The following is a 25,348-nucleotide window of genomic DNA, read 5'->3' as shown; positions in this document are numbered from 1 at the left end:
ACAGTGATTTCAGCATATGCCAGAGACTTTTGTAAGTCTTTAGCTGACACATATTATATATATATATATATATATATATATATATATATAATTAGGCCTGCACAATAAGTCGCCATATCGCAATCGCAAATTGGCCGACCCAAAAATGCTGCAATTGTATTACCATATTTTTCGCTTTGCTTCTTATAAAGCGTCTTATAAAGCGATGGTTGACTTTTTACATGGCTCACACAGATGTATCGCCGGCCGCTATGTTGCACAGCGCGGCCGGCGATACATCAGTTACAGTGCGGGGAGGGAGGAGGGGCTGGAGGCAAGTCGTTATTTTGTTGAACAAATGTTCTTCTATTTATTCTGTTTATCTGTTCTGTGCAGTGCTATTAAGAAAATGGCAGGTTTTGTATTTTGTACTTTTGCAGTAATGCAAATATGTTATTTAATTTAGTAAAAGATGTTTTATTTTGAAAAACACTGTGCATTTCAGTTCTTGAGTGAAGCATAACTACATTTCAGCATTATCAGTAATTTCCGTGTGCTTTTGCCTTGAAAATCCAAGCAAATAGACCTTTAGCACAATTCCCTTTAAAATCTCACATCGCATATCGTTATCGCAATTTTTAGGGCCCTAATCGCAATCGCACAAAATTCCCATATCGTGCAGCCCTAATATATATATATATATATATGTGTATATGTGTTTTTATTTATTTTATTTTTACTTTGCCTTAGCTCATCCCACTCTTTCTAACAAGCCTTGTCTCTCTTGCCCTTTCAGGTTTTGAGCTCACCTTTTATTCAGGTGTCTTTGGCACATGCATAGGATCCATCAACTCGTTTGGAGCCGACGCCAAGAGCCTCATTGGACTATCAGGAATATTTGTTGGACTCGGAGAGGTTTTAGGTTTGTCCCTTTGTGTCCATTTCTTGCTGCTTGATAACGACATTCCTCTCTGCAGTTCCCATCTTATTCCACATTGTCCATTTATTCCCAGGTGGAGCAGTCTTCGGATTGCTCAGTAAGAACAGTCGTTTTGGAAGAAATCCAGTGTTTCTCCTGGGCCTCGTGGTTCATTTTTTGGCCTTTTACCTGATATTCCTCAGCGTTCCAAATGATGCCCCTGTTGCCTCCCGTGATGGAACATACAGTCGTGCTTTTGTAGACCCAAGGTATTAAAGTGTATATTAACATATTATAAGGTTTGTGTGTGTTGTTAAAATATCGACAGTATCCACTATAACAGTGACATCTACAGTACCCCACCCCCTTAAGTGACCTCCACAGCCCCCATCCCTTCACACTGACCCCCCCCCCCCACACAGTGCCCCGTCTCCTTAAAATGGGGCCTCCACAGCAGCCCACCCCTTTAACTTTGACTTTCACAGCACCCCACCCCCCTGACAGTGACCTCCACAGGAGCCGGCCCCCTCAACAGTGACCTCAACAGCACCTTGCCCCTTAACTGTGACCTCCACCGTTCCCTGTAGGGTTGTTGCGATACCAAAATTTTTATTCAATTCTGATACCATAAAAAAGTATTGCGATACTCGATACCATTCGATACTACGCGAAAAAAATAAAACGCCAAAAAAGCGATATGTTTGTTTATTAATTGTTTTATATATTTTATATGTAAAATTGGAAAAGGGGGGGATTTATACTTAATATTTTGGGGTTTTGTTTTTTTTACTTTATTTAACCTCCTCAGGACCGCCGTACGCAGGATTGCGTCTTTGCGGCGGCCCTGCTCTTCTGGGTGGACGCGCCGGCGCGTCCTCTCGCGAGACGCGAGATTTCCTGTGAACGCGCGTGCGCTCACAGGAACGGAAGGTAAGAGTTGATCTCCAGCCTGCCAGCGGCGATCGTTCGCTGGCAGGCTGGAGATGTGTTTTTTTTAACCCCTAACAGGTATATTAGACGCTGTTTTGATAACAGCGTCTAATATACCTGCTACCTGGTCCTCTGGTGGTCCCCTTTGTTTGGATCGACCACCAGAGGACACAGGTAGCTCAGTAAAGTAGCACCAAGCACCACTACACTACACTACACCCCCCCCCCCCCCGTCACTTATTAGCCCCTGATCACCCCATATAGACTCCCTGATCACCCCCCTGTCATTGATTACCCCCCTGTCATTGATCAACCCCCTGTAAAGCTCCATTCAGACGTCCGCATGATTTTTACGGATCCACTGATAGATGGATCGGATCCGCAAAACGCATCCGGACGTCTGAATGAAGCCTTACAGGGGCATGATCAATGACTGTGGTGATCACCCCATATAGACTCCCTGATCACCCCCCTGTCATTGATCACCCCCCCTGTCATTGATTACCCCCCTGTAAAGCTCCATTCAGACGTCCGCATGATTTTTACGGATCCACTGATAGATGGATTGGATCCGCAAAACGCATCCGGACGTCTGAATGATGCCTTACACGGGCGTGATCAATGACTGTGGTGATCTCCCCATATAGACTTCCTGATCACCCCCCTGTCATTGATTACCCCCCTGTAAAGCTCCATTCAGATGTCCGCATGATTTTTACGGATGCACTGATAGATGGATCGGATCCGCAAAACGCATCCGGACGTCTGAATGAAGCCTTACAGGGGCATGATCAATGACTGTGGTTATCACCCCATATAGACTCCCTGATCACCCCCCTGTAAAGCTCCATTCAGATGTCCGCATGATTTTTACGGATGCACTGATAGATGGATCGGATCCGCAAAACGCATCCGGACGTCTGAATGAAGCCTTACAGGGGCATGATCAATGACTGTGGTTATCACCCCATATAGACTCCCTGATCACTCCCCCTGTCATTGATCACTCCCCCTGTCATTGATCACTCCCCCTGTCATTGATCACCCCCCCTGTCATTGATCACCCCTCTGTAAGGCTCCATTCAGACATTTTTTTGGCCCAAGTTAGCAGAATTATTTTTTTTTTTTCTTACAAAGTCTCATATTCCACTAACTTGTGTCAAAAAATAAAATCTCACATGAACTCACTATGCCCATCACGAAATACCTTGGGGTGTCTTCTTTCCAAAATGGGGTCACATGTGGGGTATTTATACTGCCCTGGCATTCTAGGGGCCCCAAAGCGTGAGAAGTAGTCTGGTATCCAAATGTCTAAAAATGCCCTCCCTAAAAGGAATTTGGGCACCTTTGCGCATCTAGGCTGCAAAAAAGTGTCACACATCTGGTATCGCCGTACTCAGGAGAAGTTGGGGAATGTGTTTTGGGGTGTCATTTTACATATACCCATGCTGGGTGAGATAAATATCTTGGTCAAATGCCAACTTTGTATAAAAAAATGGGAAAAGTTGTCTTTTGCCAAGATATTTCTCTCACCCAGCAAGGGTATATGTAAAATGACACCCCAAAACACATTCCCCACCTTCTCCTGAGTACGGAGATACCAGATGTGTGACACTTTTTTGCAGCCTAGGTGGGCAAAGGGGCCCATATTCCAAAGAGCACCTTTAGGATTTCACAGGTCATTTACCTACTTACCACACATAAGGGCCCCTGGAAAATGCCAGGGCAGTATAACTACCCCACAAGTGACCCCATTTTGGAAAGAAGACACCCCAAGGTATTCCGTGAGGGGCATGGCGAGTTCCTAGAATTTTTTATTTATTTTCACAAGTTAGTGGAAAATGCATATATTTTTATTTATTTATTTTTTTTTTTTCATACAAACTCTCATATTCCACTAACTTGTGACAAAAAATAAAAACTTCCATGAACTCACTATGCCCATCAGCGAATACCTTGGGGTCTCTTCTTTCCAAAATGGGGTCACTTGTGGGGTAGTTATACTGCCCTGGCATTCTAGGGGCCCAAATGTGTGGTAAGGAGTTTGAAATCAAATTCTGTAAAAAATGACCTGTGAAATCCGAAAGGTGCTCTTTGGAATATGGGCCCCTTTGCCCACCTAGGCTGCAAAAAAGTGTCACGCATCTGGTATCTCCGTACTCAGGAGAAGTTGGGGAATGTGTTTTGGGGTGTCATTTTACATATACCCATGCTGGGTGAGAGAAATATCTTGGCAAAAGACAACTTTTCCCATTTTTTTATACAAAGTTGGCATTTGACCAAGATATTTATCTCACCCAGCATGAATACAGAGATACCAGATGTGTGACACTTTTTTGCAGCCTAGGTGGGCAAAGGGGCCCATATTCCAAAGAGCACCTTTCGGATTTCACCGGTCATTTTTTACAGAATTTGATTTCAAACTCCTTACCACACATTTGGGCCCCTAGAATGCCAGGGCAGTATAACTACCCCACAAGTGACCCAATTTTGGAAAGAAGAGACCCCAAGGTATTCGCTGATGGGCATAGTGAGTTCATGGAAGTTTTTATTTTTTGTCACAAGTTAGTGGAATATGAGACTTTGTATGAAAAAAAAATAAAAATAAAAAATCATCATTTTCCACTAACTTGTGACAAAAAATAAAAAATTCTAGGAACTTGCCATGCCCATCAGCGAATACCTTAGGGTGTGTACTTTCCGAAATGGGGTCATTTGTGGGGTATTTGTACTGTCTGGGCATTGTAGAACCTCAGGAAACATGACAGGTGCTCAGAAAGTCAGAGCTGCTTCAAAAAGCGGAAATTCACATTTTTGTACCATAGTTTGTAAACGCTATAACTTTTACCCAAACCATTTTTTTTTTTATCAAAGACATGTAGAACAATAAATTTAGAGCAAAATTTCTATATGGATCTCGTTTTTTTTTGCAAAATTTTACAACTGAAAGTGAAAAATGTCATTTTTTTGCAAAAAAAATCGTTAAATTTCGATTAATAACAAAAAAAGTAAAAATGTCAGCAGCAATGAAATACCACCAAATGAAAGCTCTATTAGTGAGAAGAAAAGGAGGTAAAATTCATTTGGGTGGTAAGTTGCATGACCGAGCAATAAACGGTGAAAGTAGTGTAGGTCAGAAGTGTAAAAAGTGGCCTGGTCTTTCAGGGTGTTTAAGCACTGGGGGCTGAGGTGGTTAATAACTATTATCCCCCTTTAGGGGCTAGAACCTGAGATCTTTTCATCCCTTGTCCTATTCACCCTGATAGAGCTATATTAGGGTGAATAGGACTTTACACTCTCCCTGCTGCCCTGTGAATAGTACACACAGCAGCAGGGAGATTACCATGGCAGCCAGGTCTTCAGTAGCATCCTGGCTGCCATGGTAACCGATTGGAGCCCCAGGATTACATTGCTGGGGCTCCGATTGGCAGCTGCCACTGCACCACCAATGAGAAGGAGGAGAGGGGATCCTGTGGCCACTGCCACCAATGACTATGATACTAGGGGAGTGGGCGCACCGCGCCATTAATGAAGATGAGTAACTTTTTAATACAAATACAGGAGGCGGGTGCCGGTGGCAGAATCACATAGCCGGCACCCGACCTCTATGACAAGGGGCTGCGATCCGCGGCAGTTAACCCCTCAGGTGCCACACCTGAGGGGTTAACTGCAGCGGATCGCAGCGCCCTTTAATAGGGGTCGGGTGCCGGCTATGTGATTCTGCCACCGGCACCCGCCTCCTGTATTTGTATTAATGGGTGAGTTATCATCATTGGTGGCGCAGTGGCCACAGCCCCTCCCCTCCTCCGCACCTCTCTCTTGTTGGCGGCAGCAGCGGCACGGTGGGGGGGGGGGGGGCAGAGACTGCTTCCTTCTCCCCTGTGCTGCTGAGGAGAACATTGTGCGCGCTGAGAGCAGCGTGCGCCATGTTCTCTTATACTAGGCTGCGCAGTAGCGCAGCCTAGTATCGGTAAATGTTAAATTGTGGTATCGAACCAATACCGGGACAAAAGTATCGATTGGGTATCAATAATTCGATACCTCCTACAACCCTAGTTCCCTGCCCCCTTAACAGAGACCGCCACAGCATCCTGCCCCCTTAACAGTGACCTTCCACAGCAGCCGCCCCTTTATTAGTAACCTCCACAGTACCCCATCTCCTTAACAGTGACCTCCACAGCAGCCTGCCCCTTGGGTGGCCAGAGGTCCGGTTTTAGGCCGGACAGTCCAGCTTTCAGACTCCCTGTCCTCCGTCCGGTGCAGGGCCTGGACGGACACAGGGATGTTCTTTTGAACAGCTTACTCTCAGACAGCAGCACTGTGATGTTTGAGCGTGAGCTGCAGGGAGAAAGTCACCCTCCCTCCCACCCCTGCAGCTAACAGAAGTTGATTTTTATCTTTTATTTTAGTGGGAGGGTATGTGGCCTAACCGGATCAGGGGAATGGCTTAGCGGGACCTGGGGGCAGGGTTTTTAAGTTTGTCTTTTGAGGGTGGCCTGAATGGCCACCCTACCTGCCCTCTGAACTGTGACCTCCACAGCACTCCACTCCCTTAACAGTGTCATCCACAGCACCCTGCCCTTTTAAAGCTGACGTACAGAAGTGAAGAAAAATGGCTGGGTTGTTATGGAAACCTGGTGTAAAACTGTATGTGGAGACTAAGGGCTCTTTCACACCTGCGTTCTTGTCTTCCGGCATAGAGTTCCGTCGTCGGGGCTCTATGCCGGAAGAATCCTGATCAGGATTATCCTAATGCATTCTGAATGGAGAGAAATCCGTTCAGGATGCATCAGGATGTCTTCAGTTCCGGAACGGAACGTTTTTTGGCCGGAGAAAATACCGCAGCATGCTGCGCTTTTTGCTCCGGCCAAAAATCCGGAACACTTGCCGCAAGGCCGGATCCGGAATTAATGCCCATTGAAAGGCATTGATCCGGATCCGGCCTTAAGCTAAACGTCAATTCGGCGCATTGCCGGAGCCGACATTTAGCTTTTTCAGAGTGGTTACCATGGCTGCCGGGACGCTAAAGTCCTGACAGCCATGGTAAAGTGTAGCGGGGAGCGGGGAGCAGTGTACTTACCGTCCGTGCGGCTCCCCGGGCGCTCCAGAGTGACGTCAGGGCGCCCCAAGCGCATGGATCACGTCATCCATGCGCATGGGGCGCTCTGACTTCATTCTGGAGCGCCCGGGGAGCCGCACGGACTGTAAGTATACCGCTCCCCCGCTCCCCGCTCCTACTATGGCAACCAGGACTTTAATAGCGTCCTGGGTGCCATAGTAACACTGAAAGCATTTGGAAGACGGTTCCGTCTTCAAATGCTTTCAGTACACTTGCGTTTTTCCGGATCCGGAGTGTAATTCCGGCAAGTGGAGTACACGCCGTATCCGGACAACGCAAGTGTGAAAGAGGCCTTAGGGCCTGCGAGCTTTTATTGGCTGATAAGGGACATGTGACCGCGTGTATGGCAGTTGGGATATGAAAAGAAAGACCTGCAAGCTTCTATTGGCTAAAGTAGGTCATGTGATGTGCCATATTTGCATTTTTTTGGGAATATCTCAGGAACGGTACGTCCTAGAGAGCTGATGCCCGGTCTAAAACCTTCCCAGACACCAAATTTCGTGATTGTAAATGCGACTGTGCTGATTCCTTTAGTGAACACACACACACACACACACACACAGTGCTGATTCCTTTAGTGAACACACACACACACACACACACACACACACACAGTGCTGATTCCTTTAGTGAACACACACACACACACACACACAGTGCTGATTCCTTTAGTGAACACACACACAGTGCTGATTCCTTTAGTGAACACACACACACACACAGTGCTGATTCCTTTAGTGAACACACACACACACAGTGCTGATTCCTTTAGTGAACACACACACACACACAGTGCTGATTCCTTTAGTGAACACACACACACACACAGTGCTGATTCCTTTAGTGAACACACACACACACACAGTGCTGATTCCTTTAGTGAACACACACACACACACACACACAAACACAGTGCTGATTCCTTTAGTGAACACACACACACACACACAGTGCTGATTCCTTTAGTGAACACACACACACACAAACACAGTGCTGATTCCTTTAGTGAACACACACACACACACACACACACACAGTGCTGATTCCTTTAGTGAACACACACACACACACACACACAGTGCTGATTCCTTTAGTGAACACACACACACACACAAACACAGTGCTGATTCCTTTAGTGAACACACACACACACACACACAGTGCTGATTCCTTTAGTGAACACACACACACACACACACAAACACAGTGCTGATTCCTTTAGTGAACACACACACACACTGCTGATTCCTTTAGTGAACACACACACACACACAGTGCTGATTCCTTTAGTGAACACACACACACACACACACACACAGTGCTGATTCCTTTAGTGAACACACACACACACACACACACACACAGTGCTGATTCCTTTAGTGAACACACACACACACACACACACACACACTGCTGATTCCTTTAGTGAACACACACACACACACACACACAGTGCTGATTCCTTTAGTGAACACACACACACACACTGCTGATTCCTTTAGTGAACACACACACACAGTGCTGATTCCTTTAGTACACACACACACACACACACACACACACACACACACAGTGCTGATTCCTTTAGTGAACACACACACACACAAACAGTGCTGATTCCTTTAGTGAACACACACACACACACACACACACACAGTGCTGATTCCTTTAGTGAACACACACACACAGTGCTGATTCCTTTAGTGAACACACACACACACACACACACACACACACAGTGCTGATTCCTTTAGTGAACACACACACACACAGTGCTGATTCCTTTAGTGAACACACACACACACACACACACAGTGCTGATTCCTTTAGTGAACACACACACACACAGTGCTGATTCCTTTAGTGAACACACACACACACACACACACACACACACAGTGCTGATTCCTTTAGTGAACACACACACACACACTGCTGATTCCTTTAGTGAACACACACACACAGTGCTGATTCCTTTAGTGAACACACACACACACACACAGTGCTGATTCCTTTAGTGAACACACACACACACACACACAGTGCTGATTCCTTTAGTGAACACACACACACACACACACACAGTGCTGATTCCTTTAGTGAACACACACACACACACAGTGCTGATTCCTTTAGTGAACACACACACACACACAAACACAGTGCTGATTCCTTTAGTGAACACACACACACACACACACACAGTGCTGATTCCTTTAGTGAACACACACACACACACACACAAACACAGTGCTGATTCCTTTAGTGAACACACACACACACTGCTGATTCCTTTAGTGAACACACACACACACACAGTGCTGATTCCTTTAGTGAACACACACACACACACACACACACACACACAGTGCTGATTCCTTTAGTGAACACACACACACACACACACAGTGCTGATTCCTTTAGTGAACACACACACACACACACACACTGCTGATTCCTTTAGTGAACACACACACACAGTGCTGATTCCTTTAGTGAACACACACACACACACACACACACACACAGTGCTGATTCCTTTAGTGAACACACACACACACACACTGCTGATTCCTTTAGTGAACACACACACACAGTGCTGATTCCTTTAGTACACACACACACACACACACACAAACAGTGCTGATTCCTTTAGTGAACACACACACACACACACACACACACACACACAGTGCTGATTCCTTTAGTGAACACACACACACAGTGCTGATTCCTTTAGTGAACACACACACACACACACACACACACACAGTGCTGATTCCTTTAGTGAACACACACACACACAGTGCTGATTCCTTTAGTGAACACACACACACACACACAGTGCTGATTCCTTTAGTGAACACACACACACACACACACACACACACAGTGCTGATTCCTTTAGTGAACACACACACACACACTGCTGATTCCTTTAGTGAACACACACACACAGTGCTGATTCCTTTAGTGAACACACACACACACACACAGTGCTGATTCCTTTAGTGAACACACACACACACACACAGTGCTGATTCCTTTAGTGAACACACACACACACACACACACACAGTGCTGATTCCTTTAGTGAACACACACACACACACACACTGCTGATTCCTTTAGTGAACACACACACACACACACACACACAGTGCTGATTCCTTTAGTGAACACACACACACACACACCTTTTATTCACCCAGGTGATTGCGAAGTTTCAGCTCAGAAGTAAAACCTTTCTCCTGAGAGAGGCTCTAATGCTCAGCTGAAGCGTCATAATTACTAGGCTGAATGAAAGACTTTACTTTTTTTTTTTTTAATCATTGGAGCGCACTGCCGTTTTTCTGCTATATCTATTGGGATTTGGTCAAGTCCCCTTGTGCTTGCACCTAGTTTTTTGCTACATTCTTGTGCTGCCATTTTTGTATGGTGTTTAAATGAAGGGTCATTTTTAGAGATGAGCGAATCTACTTCGGATGAAGCATCCGAAGTCGATTCGCATAAAACTTAGTTCTAATACTATACGGAGCAGGAGCTCCGTACGGTATTAGAATGTATTGGCTCAGATGAACTGATGTTGTTGCTTCGCGAAGTCTCGCGAGACTTCACGCAATAACTTCATAAATTAATCTTTACTGTAAAACTTTATGAATAAATTTTTACTGTGAAATGGTACCTTTTGAACCGAACACGAGTTCGGGGAATGTTTTTTTTACAGTTTATGAAGTTATTGCGCGAAGTCCTGCGAGTCCTCACAAAGTAATAACTTCGGCTCACCGGAGCCAATACATTCTAATACTGTATGGAGCTCCTACTCCTTACAGTATTAAAACAAAGTTTTATGAGAATTGATTTCGGGTGTTTCATTGCTCATCCCTAGTCATTTTGTTCCAGTATTTTTACATTTAGGGTGTATGTGTGTGTATGTGTATATAGATGGATGGATGGATGAAAATCCAGCGGGAGCACCACCAGGAATCGGGTGCAAAATCCAAAGAGGCAGCGGTAATGCCCCAACAATACGATTAGAAGAAAGCAGGACTGCACTCCAAATAAAGTGAAAAATCAGTGGAGCTTTATTCACCCATAACTTTGGCAACTTTGCTAAAGTTATGGGTGAATAAAGCTCCACTGATTTTTCACTTTATTTGGAGTGCAGTCCTGCTTTCTTCTAATATAAATATATATATATATATATATATATATATATATATATATACCCTAAATGTAAAAATACTGGAACAAAATGACTAGGGATGAGCAATGAAACACCCGAAATCAATTCTCATAAAACTTTGTTTTAATACTGTAAGGAGTAGGAGCTCCATACAGTATTAGAATGTATTGGCTCCGATGAGCCGAAGTTATTACTTTGTGAAGACTCGCAGGACTTCGCGCAATAACTTCATAAACTGTAAAAAAAAACATTTCCCGAACTCGTGTTCGGTTCAAAAGGTACCATTTCACAGTAAAAATGTATTCATAAAGTTTTACAGTAAAAATTAATTTATGAAGTTATTGCGCGAAGTCCTGCGAGTCTTCACAAAGTAATAACTTCGGCTCATCGGAGCCAATACATTCTAATACTGTATGGAGCTCCTACTCCTTACAGTATTAAAACAAAGTTTTATGAGAATTGATTTCAGGTGTTTCATTGCTCATCCCTAGTCATTTTGTTCCAGTATTTTTACATTTAGGGTGTATGTATGTATGTATGTGTGTATATGTATGTATGTATGTATGTATGTATGTATGTGTGTGTATATATATATATATATATATATATATATATATATATATATATATATATACATACATACATACATACATACATACATACATACATACATACATACATACATACATACATACATACATACATACAGTGGCGGAAATAATTATTTGACCCCTCACTGATTTTGTAAGTTTGTCCAATGACAAAGAAATGAAAAGTCTCAGAACAGTATCATTTCAATGGTAGGTTTATTGTAACAGTGGCAGATAGCACATCAAAAGGAAAATCGAAAAAATAACTTTAAATAAAAGATAACAACTTATTTGCATTTCATTGAGTGAAATAAGTATTTGAACCCCTACCAACCATTAAGAGTTCTGGCTCCCACAGAGTGGTTAGACACTTCTACTCAATTAGTCACCCTCATTAAGGACACCTGTCTTAACTAGTCACCTGTATAAAAGACACCTGTCCACAGAATCAATCAATCAAGCAGACTCCAAACTCTCCAACATGGGAAAGACCAAAGAGCTGTCCAAGGATGTCAGAGACAAAATTGTAGACCTGCACAAGGCTGGAATGGGCTACAAAACCATTAGCAAGAAGCTGGGAGAGAAGGTGACAACTGTTGGTGCGATTGTTCGAAAATGGAAGGAGCACAAAATGACCATCAATCGACCTCGCTCTGGGGCTCCACGCAAGATCTCACCTCGTGGGGTGTCAATGGTTCTGAGAAAGGTGAAAAAGCATCCTAGAACTACACGGGAGGAGTTAGTTAATGACCTCAAATTAGCAGGGACCACAGTCACCAAGAAAACCATTGGAAACACATTACACCGCAATGGATTAAAATCCTGCAGGGCTCGCAAGGTCCCCCTGCTCAGGAAGGCACATGTGCAGGCCCGTCTGAAGTTTGCCAATGAACACCTGAATGATTCAGAGAGTGACTGGGAGAAGGTGCTGTGGTCTGATGAGACCAAAATAGAGCTCTTTGGCATTAACTCAACTCGCTGTGTTTGGAGGAAGAAAAATGCTGCCTATGACCCCCAAAACACCGTCCCCACCGTCAAGCATGGGGGTGGAAACATTTTGCTTTGGGGGTGTTTTTCTGCTAAGGGCACAGGACAACTTATTCGCATAAACGGGAAAATGGACGGAGCCATGTATCGTGAAATCCTGAGCGACAACCTCCTTCCCTCTGCCAGGAAACTGAAAATGGGTCGTGGATGGGTGTTCCAGCACGACAATGACCCAAAACATACAGCAAAGGCAACAAAGGAGTGGCTCAAGAAGAAGCACATTAAGGTCATGGAGTGGCCTAGTCAGTCTCCGGACCTTAATCCAATCGAAAACCTATGGAGGGAGCTCAAGCTCAGAGTTGCACAGAGACAGCCTCGAAACCTTAGGGATTTAGAGATGATCTGCAAAGAGGAGTGGACCAACATTCCTCCTAAAATGTGCGCAAACTTGGTCATCAATTACAAGAAACGTTTGACCTCTGTGCTTGCAAACAAGGGTTTTTCCACCAAGTATTAAGTCTTTTTTTGTTAGAGGGTTCAAATACTTATTTCACTCAATGAAATGCAAATCAGTTGCTATCTTTTATTTAAAGTTATTTTTTCGATTTTCCTTTTGATGTGCTATCTGCCACTGTTACAATAAACCTACCATTGAAATGATACTGTTCTGAGACTTTTCATTTCTTTGTCATTGGACAAACTTACAAAATCAGTGAGGGGTCAAATAATTATTTCCGCCACTGTATGTGTATGTATGTGTATATATATATATATATATATATATATGTGTATATATATATATATATAAAATTGCAAAGAAGGGCAGCACTCCAGAAAGTAAAAGAAGAAAAAACTTTAATTACCCATATGGGACAGGCGACGTTTCGGCTCAATGTGTGAGCCTTTCTCAAGCCTTGAGAAAGGCTCACACATTGAGCCGAAACGTCGCCTGTCCCATATGGGTAATTAAAGTTTTTTCTTCTTTTACTTTCTGGAGTGCTGCCCTTCTTTGCAATTTTATCTATTTGGATTGGCTTTATCCACACTGGGCCAGCTGCACCCATAGCTTTTCCTCTGACGGTGCTGCCACTGAACTTTTTTGTTTTTATATATATATATATATATTATGACAATGGTGGCTCTCTCACTGTTCCACTTCTGGAAAGGTGCACTACCCCTCAGCACTCCCAAATGCTTGATATCACCGCTCTGACCTTCCAGGACCTGTGTGGCGTCCCACGTGGTTTGCTGGACAGGTCAGGTGAGCTGTAATTCCAGGCGGGGTTTTCAAATTTCTTTAGTGCAGATGGTTTGAAGCTTTGAATCCAAGTGTAGATACACAATTGTAGATTGGTGATGACAGTGAGGGATTGCTAAGAAGAACTATCTACAATTGTGTATCTACACTTGGATTCAAAGCTTCAAACCATCTGCACTAAAGAAATTTGAAAACCCCGCCTGGAATTACAGCTCACCTGACCTGTCCAGCAAACCACGTGGGACACCACACAGGTCCTGGAAGGTCAGAGCGGTGATACCAAGTGGCGCCGCTACAACGTATCCAGGAACGTGGGGAACTTTATATACAGACTTCGCCCAAAGGTCCTTGCAGCTCACAACAGAGCATTACACTTGAAAACCTCGGTGTACAAGCGGACCGATCATAGGAGCGGTAAAGTACCTTGTTTAATTATAAATCTAAATAGTGCTGCAATGTGGATATACTAACGACTCCTCAATAACTGTGGAAATTATAATTATAATTGACTCTGGATACTTGGAGCTAGCAGTAAACAGCTACGGCCAAACAGCCGTTTCAAGGGTGTCAGTGCTATTGAAAAATTGCCCCTCCCAGGGACTTTTAGCACTATTTAATTCCAGATATTCAGTGCCTTTGACTATTTGCGGTATATACTGTATATTTTTAATTGTTTTTATGAGATGTTTTATATGTAATATTGTAGCATGTTTATTTTTTAAGCCTATAAAATTTATGTGGATACCTATTCATATATATTAGTACAGGTGGACAGGTGAATAGGTGGACACCTATTCATATATATTAGTACAGACCAAAAGTTTGGACACACCTTCTCATTCAAAGAGTTTTCTTCAAGTGTGAAACAACTGAAAATGTCATATTCTAGGTTCTTCAAAGTAGCCACCTTTTGCTTTGATTACTGCTTTGCACACTCTTGGCATTCTCTTGATGAGCTTCAAGAGGTAGTCCCCTGAAATGGTCTTCCAACAGTCTTGAAGGAGTTCCCAGAGATGCTTAGCACTTGTTGGCCCTTTTGTCTTCACTCTGCGGTCCAGCTCACCCCAAACCATCCCGATTGGGTTCAGGTCCGGTGACTGTGGAGGCCAGGTCATCTGGCGCAGCACCCCATCACTCTCCTTCATGGTCAAATAGCCCTTACTTTCAAAGTTTTCCCAATTTTTCGGCTGACTGACCTTCATTTCTTAAAGTAATGATGGCCACTCGTTTTTCTTTACTTAGCTGCTTTTTTTCTTGCCATAATACAAATTCTAACAGTCTATTCAGTAGGACTATCAGCTGTGTATCCACCTGACTTCTCCTCAACGCAACTGATGGTCCCAACCCCATTTATAAGGCAAGAAATCCCACTTATTAAACCTGACAAGGCACACCTGTGAAGTGAAAAACATTTCAGGGGACTACCTCTTGAAGCTCATCAAGAGAATGCCAAGAGTGTGCAAAGCAGTAATCAAAGCAAAAGGTGGCTACTTTGAAGAACCCAAAATATGACATATTTTCAGTTGTTTTACACTTGTTTGTTATGTATATAATTCCACATGTGTTAATTCATAGTTTTGATGCCTTCATAGTCATGAAAATAAAGAAAACTCTTTGAATGAGAAGGTGTGTCCAAACTTTTGGTCTGTACTGTGTGTGTGTGTGTGTGTGTATATATTTATATTATATATTCTCATAACATTGCATGCATGCATACATACGTAGTGACTCTTTCTGAGGGAGCATGGACAGGGGTTGTCATCCTGAGACAACCTCTTTGTCTATTGGTTGTGGATGTTATAGGCCCCGTTGTAGCATTATCATACAGACAGTAGGGGTCACTGTTTTCCTTCCCTGAAAATTAAGAGATGACTACAGACATTCTTCATAGACATCTCTAGGAAGACTTTGACAACTTAGGCTTTCAGCCAGAATCCTACATAGACTGGGCTGGAAAACAGCATCATTATAGCAGTTTCTGCAGCGAACCCATAAAAGCTCCAAACTATGCAAACTCTAAGCACAATATCATTAAAAGTGTTATTAGAGGATGAAGAAGGTTATGTGATCATATGACTGTACATGTCAGCTTTGCATCTCTTCTTCTCTTCCAGCAAAGCCCTGGCCATGTTCTGCAGCTTTCTGCTGGGCTTAGGAGATAGCTGTTTCAACACCCAGCTCCTCAGCATCTTGGGGACCTTGTATGCAGACGACAGTGCACCTGCTTTTGCAATCTTCAAATTTGTACAGGTAATAATATGCAAAAATATAAGTTAGTACATCTTCATCTGCATTAACGTTGCTTGAGCAGCAGAATATTTTTACATTCAGTTAGAAAAATCATGAACCATTTAGAAATCTTTAAAGGTGCTGTCCCATTACAACAACGTACCTGCTATTCATGAGATAGGGGGATAAAGTCTGATGGGGGTCTGACCATTTGGGTCCCCCAATGTTTCCCTATTTGAATAAAGCAACAGACGCTCATGCATGTCCACTGCTGTTATCAACTCTATGGACTGTCGGAGACAGCAGAATGCAAGCACTCAGTTATTTCCTGCTGCAAAGCACATGCATGACTGCTGCTCCTTTCAAACTGGGGTACACAGGTCCCCATTTTCATGATCATCCTGGGCCCCAGCAGTCAAACCCATGCCGATCAGACACTTATCCCCTGTCCTGTGGGCCACCCTTTTAAAAGAAACCTATGATCTTTCGCCCCTCTAAACATTCTGCCATGTACTGTACACACCGGGAAGACATGCAAATCATTGATCTCATATAATGATGCGATTTACATTATAAAGTTTTCCCATGACCTGAGATGTGTTCGTTGGTCACTTCAGGACCAGGAAAAGTTGGCCATATTTATGAGCCTCTTGTGTACTTCAGCCAGTTAATTTCATGGAGAACATCCAGGAGGCTGTTAAGATCTGGCACTTTAGTCAACAGGCTGGATTGTATGAGAAGCTCATGAGTTTGGCGGGCTCTTCCTGGCCCCATTGGACATATGTCAGGTGTGTAAAGGTCATGTGCATTATTATATGGGATTAGTAGGTCCACCTTTATATTTCCAGCTGCTCAATGAGTGAGCAGTTTTAGGAGGGAAACCAAGGTGACGGGTTTCCTTTAAGAAGCCTAATAGAAAGCAGTGACCTTGCGTTCTGTAGAAAGGTGTCTTGAACATATTTGGTCCTGGTCCTATTTGGTAGAGAGAAATTAATTGAGACCAGACCCTAGATCTGGATCATCAGTCTCCTAGTTTTATATTTATTTCATTCATGGTTGGACAAGACTAGGTCTGGGACTGTCTGGGAACTTTGGCATCCATACTCTACAAGTCATTGGAAATAGTTACTGATATGCAATATTTCCATTGGTTTGAAAGGAGGGTAAAAAAATAAACTTGAGATTGGGAATCGACTGAACCTTTGGCATCACGGTTATCAATCCCTAGCCTTAAAGGTGTATTCCCATAGGACATACCCATCATATGTGGCATCCAGAAGTGGTTGGAATTACAGGACAGCCAAGCTTGTCATGCAACGTGGTACATTGTTTCTGTAGCTCCTATTCACTTCTGTGGCAGGTGAACACTGTGATGTGCCACTTGGGGACACTTCACTGCTGTGGCCAGTCATTGGCTGCAGCAGATAACAGACAGTTAAGTCAGAACCAAGCAGCCAGGATCAGACAAGTATGCTTCCATTCACAGGTCCACCAGGGAAAGGGGGATTTAAAATGGAAGGGAATCCTGGGCAACCCCTTTAATGGCTATGTACACCTTTTGGGGGCAATTTTTCTGTTTTATTCCATTTACTCATTGTGAGGTAAAAATAATTTTATAAAAAATATGAAGTCTTTTTCTCTGTACAGAGCTGAGATGCTCTAGTAGCAGGATCTGTATTTTTACTCTTTCGGTCATGCAGCTCAGCTGACAGGCTCCTTATCTCTGCCCTTTGACATTATAAACACTCATGAAGCTCAATCCTTAACTTATTGATAAAAATATGGCTTAAATAAGTGTTTATGACCCCATAGTAATTTAGAGATACTGTAAGGTTTATTACTTGACCAGCAGAAAGTGAAAGTAAGGTACTATACACACAGCTAGATGACAGTTAACCCTTTGTGACAGAACAGCTCAATATTTTTTAATAAAGACAAAGTAAAAAAATGATTTTTAGCCCAAAATGAGTAAAATGCAATTATAGAAAATTGCCCCCGAAGGTGTACATAGCCTTTAAGCTTACTATGCATGTACCATACATGAACAAGAAAAACCAAACCATCCTTTCTTAGTTTCTCCTGATGGATGACGGCTGGGGCCTGCCAATTTTGTTAGTGGATCTGCTGACTGTTAGCTCATGCCAGTCACTATATGGCGTCATATGCTGCCAGGGTCTAGTGAAATGCCTAGAGATGGACTATCTCTGGCTTGTAGGTGAGCAGTCACTCCAGCATGCTGCGTTATGACCTTAGTAATCAGCAAATCGCTATTTAATTCTGATTATCCTGTATCCGCTAATGATTTTTTGGCTGGTCTTATTTTTAGACTTTTTCTAAGTGATTCAAAGCAAACAGATGCCTTTTAACAACCCATGTGTATAATATGCTCTCCTTCTTCTTTCCAGTCCATCAGCGCAGCTGTCGCCTTCTTCTACAGCAACTACCTCCTCCTGCAGTGGCAGCTGTTAGTCATGGTGATCTTTGGATTCTTTGGCACCATCTCCTTTTTCTTCGTGGAATGGGCAGTGGTCAGTTTGGACCCTCAGGAGACTCGCTATGGCAGCATTTGATGATGAGATTCCTGTTCCACAGCCGCTGTTTCAGAGGGTGCCAGAGGTTATGATTCGAAACACTGAGATCTGCGCTGGCCGCAGGGCATTCCCTGGAGCCGGTGTAAAAATTTGGGACAACTTGACCACAATGCACTTTCTCCCAAGTGACATTTGGGGCAAATAAAAGGCGGTGCTTGTTAGACACTGCCAGGACAATAGCTGCTAAATTCCTTGGCTCGCTGTCTTCTGCACTAATTACAGTTGCATGACAATTACAGGATCTGGACGGTTCACTAGACATGGTGATTACAATTCTCTAGCCGCTGAATGCGATTCACTTCTTCACACTCCCAGCGCTTTTATGTTGTGCCGTTTTAATTATTTTTATTTTTTTTTGGTTGCGGTTTTTAAGAATTACACCTAAAGTTTCTACTGTGGGGATCATAATGGGTCTACAAGTCATTGTGCACAGAAATCATCGCCGGTTTTACATTTTTCATGGTGCCATATGAGCATTGCTACGTAAGCGCTCATCACCTTTAAAGAGCATTTTACTCCTTCACTTTTCCTCTGACCCCTGAAAAATGCTATGGCATATAGATATAGGGGCCTGAAAGGTTGCCTTCTGTAGCCTGAGGGGGGCCCTACTGCCACATGGTATCAAAAGTGCTCAAGGTACATTCTGGATTTGCCACACTTTTGCAACATATGGCATTTTGACCCATCCACATTTTACTGTGGAAAATCAAGCATGTCAGTTGTGTCAGATTTTTTTTTGCTGATTTTTCACGGCTTATTTCACCCCATCTCTGCGAGATCCACAGAAAAAAAATTCGGACACGTGTGTGTGCACCTGACAGATTGGACATTTTGCTGAGGAGCTTCAGTTTACGCCTCTGCATTTTTAAAGGGTCACTGAGCTTTCTAAAACTTTTGATGTCATATCAAAGGTTTGATCGGTGGAAGGTCTGATTCTGAGACCCCCACCGATCGCTAGAAAGAGGAGAGAGACGCGCTCGCATAGCTCTCTGTTGCTGGAAGGAATGGGCTCAATAGAAAGTTTATGGGTCTGTCTTAATTCTGTCTCCTGCAGCGAGGAGAGAATGCTATGTGAGGACTTCTCTCTTCTCGGTCTAGCGATCAGTGGCCGTCTCATCACTCGGACCCCCACCGATCAAAACCTTTGACATATTTATTATGACATATATCAAAAGTTTTTGAAAGCTCAGTGAACCTTTAAAAATGCAGAGGTGTAAACTGAAGCTCCTCAGCCCAATGCAAAATAGGTTAGGTCCACACACAGGCCAGAATTTTTGTCTTTTGTGGATCTCACAACAGAGCCCTATAAATTGAAGGGGTGAACCTGGGAAATCTGAGTGACGACTCATGTCTGAGCTGTAATACATTGGTTATCACTTGTGTTTCCCAGAATCGTCGGACTGAAGTGAATGATCACCAACTTGACGGACGAGGACATATAAGATCCATGTTTACTGGTGTTATTTTATATGTAAATGTTCTTTAAAGGAGCACTCCAAGCAAAGCAGTGTGTAATGCCTAATACATTGCCTGGGGGGGGAGTGCATTCTTAGGACACCACAGGAAGTCATGCCCTGCCCCTCTCTCAGGCCGGCACTGGGCATTACCCTTTGGGGCAGACAAAATGTAGATGCCATAAACATAGACTGTCTAGAGACGTGCCAGATTTATAGCAGTGGCTCAGGCCAGATGATAAATTTGCTGTGTGACTAGACACTGTTGTATGACTTTGCGTTACCTGTTGGCTTACTTTGTGCCAAAATTTTGCCAAATGTTGTTGCATCTTAAGCCACAACCCATTTGTCAAGCTGGACACCCGAAACGGGTGCGGTGGTTTATTCTTTTAGGTGCATTTGCTTCATAACTAGGTCTTTAACTTTACATTATCTTGCAAATTTTAGGGCATTTTACAAGATCTTGGCTAAGTCACATTCTTAAATTTTCCCCGCTTTGCCTGGAGCATTCCTTAAAATTTTTTCATTTTTAGACATAGTACAATATTAGTGATGGTAGCCACAGGTTCAGTCTTATGTATGCACTCAGGTCTTTTTAAACTGAAGAGGTTTTCGCGTTGTTTCCATAGTTGAGCTGTGGGTGACTCCAGGCTCCGGTGGCCAGTGGCATGGTGACAACAGTAGGCACAGCAGAAAAAGTTGCATTTTTTTCTGTTCCTTCTCCAGCCATTTTACAATTGTTTTCCTCTTGCCTATATTCCTTGCTGGAGGCGGTTCATTTGAAAGCCACGTCAGATCCATGACATTGCTTATCTCCCATCCGTGCCATGGGCAAAATATAGAAAACCGCTCAACACCTGAGGAGATAAATCGTGATGCTCTTGAAGCTAAAGCCATCATCTCCGGGACGTGACAGGGAAGAGAGACTTGGTAATAGCTATTGATACCATCTACAGATGAATTATGTATGAATCTGGATTCAATCAGATTCTCCTCTGACATCTTGATCACAATTGGAAAAAAAATTAAAAGCTATTTTTATTTACTGGGAAGAAAGTATTGTCTTCTGTAACCTCTCTGGTGGAGATCATTTGCGCAGCGCAGTGAGACGCCCACTTCACGGCAACAACAACAAGCAGCTCATTAAAGTTTTAAGAGTCCTTAACCAAATTAATTTAAAGCTAATTGACGTCAGGTTTACTGTAGCGGAAGAATGGCTGGTTATATGGAGCTGTAGCTTGTAAGACGCTGTCCCTTGTCCCGTGTGGGCACTATTGGGGAATGTCCACACCCAGTAGAGGACATGTTGGAAAAACCTGAGGTGTATTGGCAGAGGAATCCGAGGCTGACCCACGGAATTCCTCAGCGGCAGCACATCATCCATAAATGGTGCCCGTGTTCTCCACTAATGCTAGGCAGAACTACTGCAGTAAATGATCACACTATAAGGGGTCATTCACACGACTATGTATTTTGAGGTCCACAAAATATGGATGAAGTCTGTGTTACATCCATTTCTTTTTGTGTGGACCCATTGACTTCAGTGTCCGTGGTCTGCATTTGCCATTGTCTGCATTTGCCCAAGGTACCACTAGGAACCGAACCAGAGTTCAGTACCAAGGTTTTATTACAGTAATAATTCCCGAAGTTATTACACGAAGTCTTGCGCGACTTTGCGAAGTAATAACTTTGCCTCATCGGAGCCAATACATTCTAATACTGTGCAGAGCAGGAACTCCGTAAAGTATTACAACAAATTTTTTTGCAAATAGACTTCGGATGTACCATCCGAAGTCAATTTTACTCATCCCTAGTCGTAACCCCTGGATATCAGCAGTGTATAATGTGATGGAAAAATGAATCCAGCCAGCAAAGGAGGCAATATGGACGATCACAATACATTAGTAAGTGCCTTGTATTCACTTTCTCTACATGATAAATGTCATTTGCTGAATTGAGACAACCCCTTTAAGCTGGCCTTACTCATGACATAACTAAGGCTGGACAAGCTATTTCTCGGGACACCACATGTTTGTTTATTTCAGTGGCAAGATTGGAATAAGCCAGGGTTTAGGATTGGACATACTTAAAGGGCTTATGCAACCCCTATAATGCTCCCCAAAATGCCCGGGCACCTTATACAGGTTATACTTACCCCGCTCCCCACGTCACTTCTGATGCCCGCACGGCTGCCACTGCATCTCCCTGTCGCACAGATCAAAACATCCACAATGCTCGGGAGGCTTGTCCCTGTCGCGGCCTGATATTGGCTGCACCACCCAACCCCCCTTCCTTTGCTGGATGTTTTAATGCAGTGGCAGCCGGGCGGCATTCAGAAGCGACGCGGGTGCCAGGGAGCATGGTAAGTATAACCTGTATGAGGGGTCAGGGCATTTTGGGAGGCATTATAAAAATTGGAAGATGGAACCACCAACGAGCATCCCACCCAAAGGAAAGTAAGAGCCCTTCTAACTAGGTCAGTCCAAACCTGTTACTAGAAGATCCTTGCAAAAATCGTATCCTCAAAAAAAAAAAAAAAATTCTGGCATAACTTCAGCTAAGCCAAAGCTTAGTACATTTTTGTAGGTTTTTATGCTGGAATAAAATTATTTTTATTTATTTTTTCAAGAATACTGAAATCCAATATGCTTGGTACCTTGTTTTTTCAGCATCCGTTGTGGAGGTGGAGTTTGATATTTCCCCCTATACATGAGATTGTTGACCCATTTGACCACAACCAATGTGTTTGGCCAACTTTTATATGGAAAACCTTTTCTAATACCGTAGATGGAGCGGATTCTGCTGTAATGAGCAGGAGATTGTATCAGCAGCATTCACAGTTTGATGTTTTACGATGCATGAATTTCTTCACATGGCAGATGCATTGGCCGCCACTTTACAGAAGTGATTTCTATGAGCCCAATCACACGGTCTTCTAAATAGCTTCTTTCCTGTGTTACACAATATCCCATCCAAGGCTTCCAGGTTTGACATGTCTACTGTGCCCACGTGGGGATGGAAGCTGCAGCCATTGGCAGAGCATAACCAGAACCATCATGGCACCCTGGACTTGTTTGTGGTCTTGTCCCAAGAAATAAATGGATAGGAGCGCTCTTTATAAAACCCCCATTTTGCAGCTCATCTGGGAGTCTTTAGAGCTAAACCAACATTTTCATAAATCTACACAGAGAACAGCAAACGCTGGGAAATGGGAAATGAAATTCACTTCATACAAAGCTAAGATCCGGAATATTATTCAGACCTGCGGATTGCTGAACACGGTGGTTATAATGAGAAGCAGACTAATATAAATTATTAATGATCAATGTCCTTTCAAGTTCCTTTTTCTCTGTTCTTTCTCAATTTAAATAAAGTTATCTGAGGCGATATAGGTAAAGGACGCACTTCAGTACCACCCATCATGGGGCGCTGCAGAAAACGTACCCAGAAGCTATGCAGAAAATGTTGACTGTACATGAAATCATCCAGACTCGTTGAATAACATGAATGCCCCCCACCTACCATGAATAATACTGGTGTTTTATGAGGCAGAGAGACGGGCCCTCTTAGGTGAGAGGCTCCCATAGCAAACAAACCGCAAGCAGAGAGCTCCGATGAAAAGGCCTCTCAGGTGCTGTGGTCGCAATGAATGTTAAATGTCTGTGATCAATGAGTTTTCTGGACAGTTCCATTACTGTTCTGGACTGGACATGGAAAAACTATGTAAATAGAGGGAAAATGGACTATATTAAGCTAGGTTGACATCAGTAACAAAACTTTGCTTTTGTTTTCAGGTATTGAAATAGAAAAATGGAAGTCTCATATCTGGCAGTGGGTGTGGAACCACTGTGTTAACAAACTGATTTGGTTAAAGGAGTTATCCTGACAGTCCTCTGGTATTCACCCTTTAAAGAGGACCTTTCACTAGATAAAAAAAAAAGTAAACTAACTATACAGACATGTAGAGTGGTGCCCAGGGATCCCCCTGCACTTACTATTATCCCTGGGCGCTGCTCCGTTCGACCGGTATAGCCTCCGGTATCTTCACATGTTAGGCTCCACCCAAGGGAACCTGCCGGCGTCTCTTTCTCCCATGCTGTAGCGCTGGCCAATCGCAGCGCTCAGCTCATAGCCTGAGAGTTTCCCCCCTCCCCTCGCCTATGACAGCACCCATGGATAGCATCCGCCCCTCTCTTCAGGACAAGAAACAGGAAGCACAGCCTCTTTAAAAGGGAAGTACTACCCCCATCATGCCAGTTCTGTTTCCTGTCCTAAGGGACAGGGTGGATGCACAGCACGCTAAAAGGATTGAGCTGCGGGAGCCCCTGGTGATTACCCGTGGGAGGAGGGCCTACCCGAGCGGCATAAGTCTTCTCTGGAAGCCGCTGCTGAAGCCTGGATCTCTGGACTCCCCCTCGCTCCGGTCACTCCCCCGTCGGGGTTGCTTTGGTGTCCCCTGCACGGCGAACCTCTGCGGCCGTGCCGTAAGTTCGGCTGCGATTCGGCGTTCGCGCGGGGCGCGACGTCGTCACTTCCGGGTGAGCGGGTCGGCGCTGATGTCATGTCAGCGCCGAATCCTAAGCTTCCGGTATGAGCAGTGGGAGGGGGCGTGCCTAAGGCCGGAAGGGGGGAGGTGTCGGTACGCGCCCGGCAAAGTTTCAATCCAGCCAGCTCTCGCTGCAGGCTGGTGTTGGGGCCTGCAGTGATCTCCATGGAGGGAAGCCAAGGGCAGAAAATGGAGCCCACACAGCGCGTTGAACCCACTGAAACCACCAACAAATCTCTGGTACCGGTGGGGGTAAGAGGGTTGAATACCCTGCAATCTTCATATATTACATTTAACCTGATGGGAGTTTTTTATTCTGTGTGCCTAGACTTCCAAAGAGAGAAGGGTGTCAAGATCCAAGGAGAAGGGCTGCGCAGTTTGTAAGAGAAGGCTACCGTCCGGTTGGGGTAAACCTGCCTGCCAGGCCTGCATGGGCAAATTATTGGAGGATGAGGCCCCTTCTCTCTTATCAAGCCTAAAACAAATTATCAAGGACGAGGTCAAGGAATCAGTGAGAGAATCCTTGAGTAACCTGCTTGAAAATCGCCCCAGCACTTCTG

The 25,348-nt window shown here is 43.9% G+C and overlaps 1 protein-coding gene across 2 annotated transcripts in view; it reads left to right on the top strand.

Annotated features, from left to right (window-relative positions):
* Positions 1–21,288, top strand: part of MFSD11 (major facilitator superfamily domain containing 11) — a 73,894-nt gene extending 52,606 nt beyond the window's left edge. The window contains exons 11-15 of one of the 2 annotated variants that reach the window (XR_005779588.1): positions 776–901; positions 993–1,167; positions 16,083–16,218; positions 18,603–19,816; positions 19,852–21,288. Coding sequence is in view for 1 of the 2 variants with exons in the window: in XM_040435592.1 (XP_040291526.1) it covers positions 776–901; positions 993–1,167; positions 16,083–16,218; positions 18,603–18,767 (602 nt within the window). In the remaining variant the exon portion in view is untranslated. Of the gene's footprint in view, positions 1–775; positions 902–992; positions 1,168–16,082; positions 16,219–18,602 lie in introns of both variants that reach the window. The other variant, XM_040435592.1, reaches the window with a different exon arrangement.
* Positions 21,289–25,348: the final 4,060 nt, after the last annotated feature.

The sequence above is a fragment of the Bufo bufo genome, chromosome 6, assembly GCF_905171765.1.
Source record: "Bufo bufo chromosome 6, aBufBuf1.1, whole genome shotgun sequence".
NCBI classification, from domain to species: Eukaryota; Metazoa; Chordata; class Amphibia; order Anura; family Bufonidae; genus Bufo; species Bufo bufo.
The sequence above is the reverse complement of the archived record's forward strand: the minus strand, read 5'-3'. Positions and strand labels throughout refer to the sequence as shown.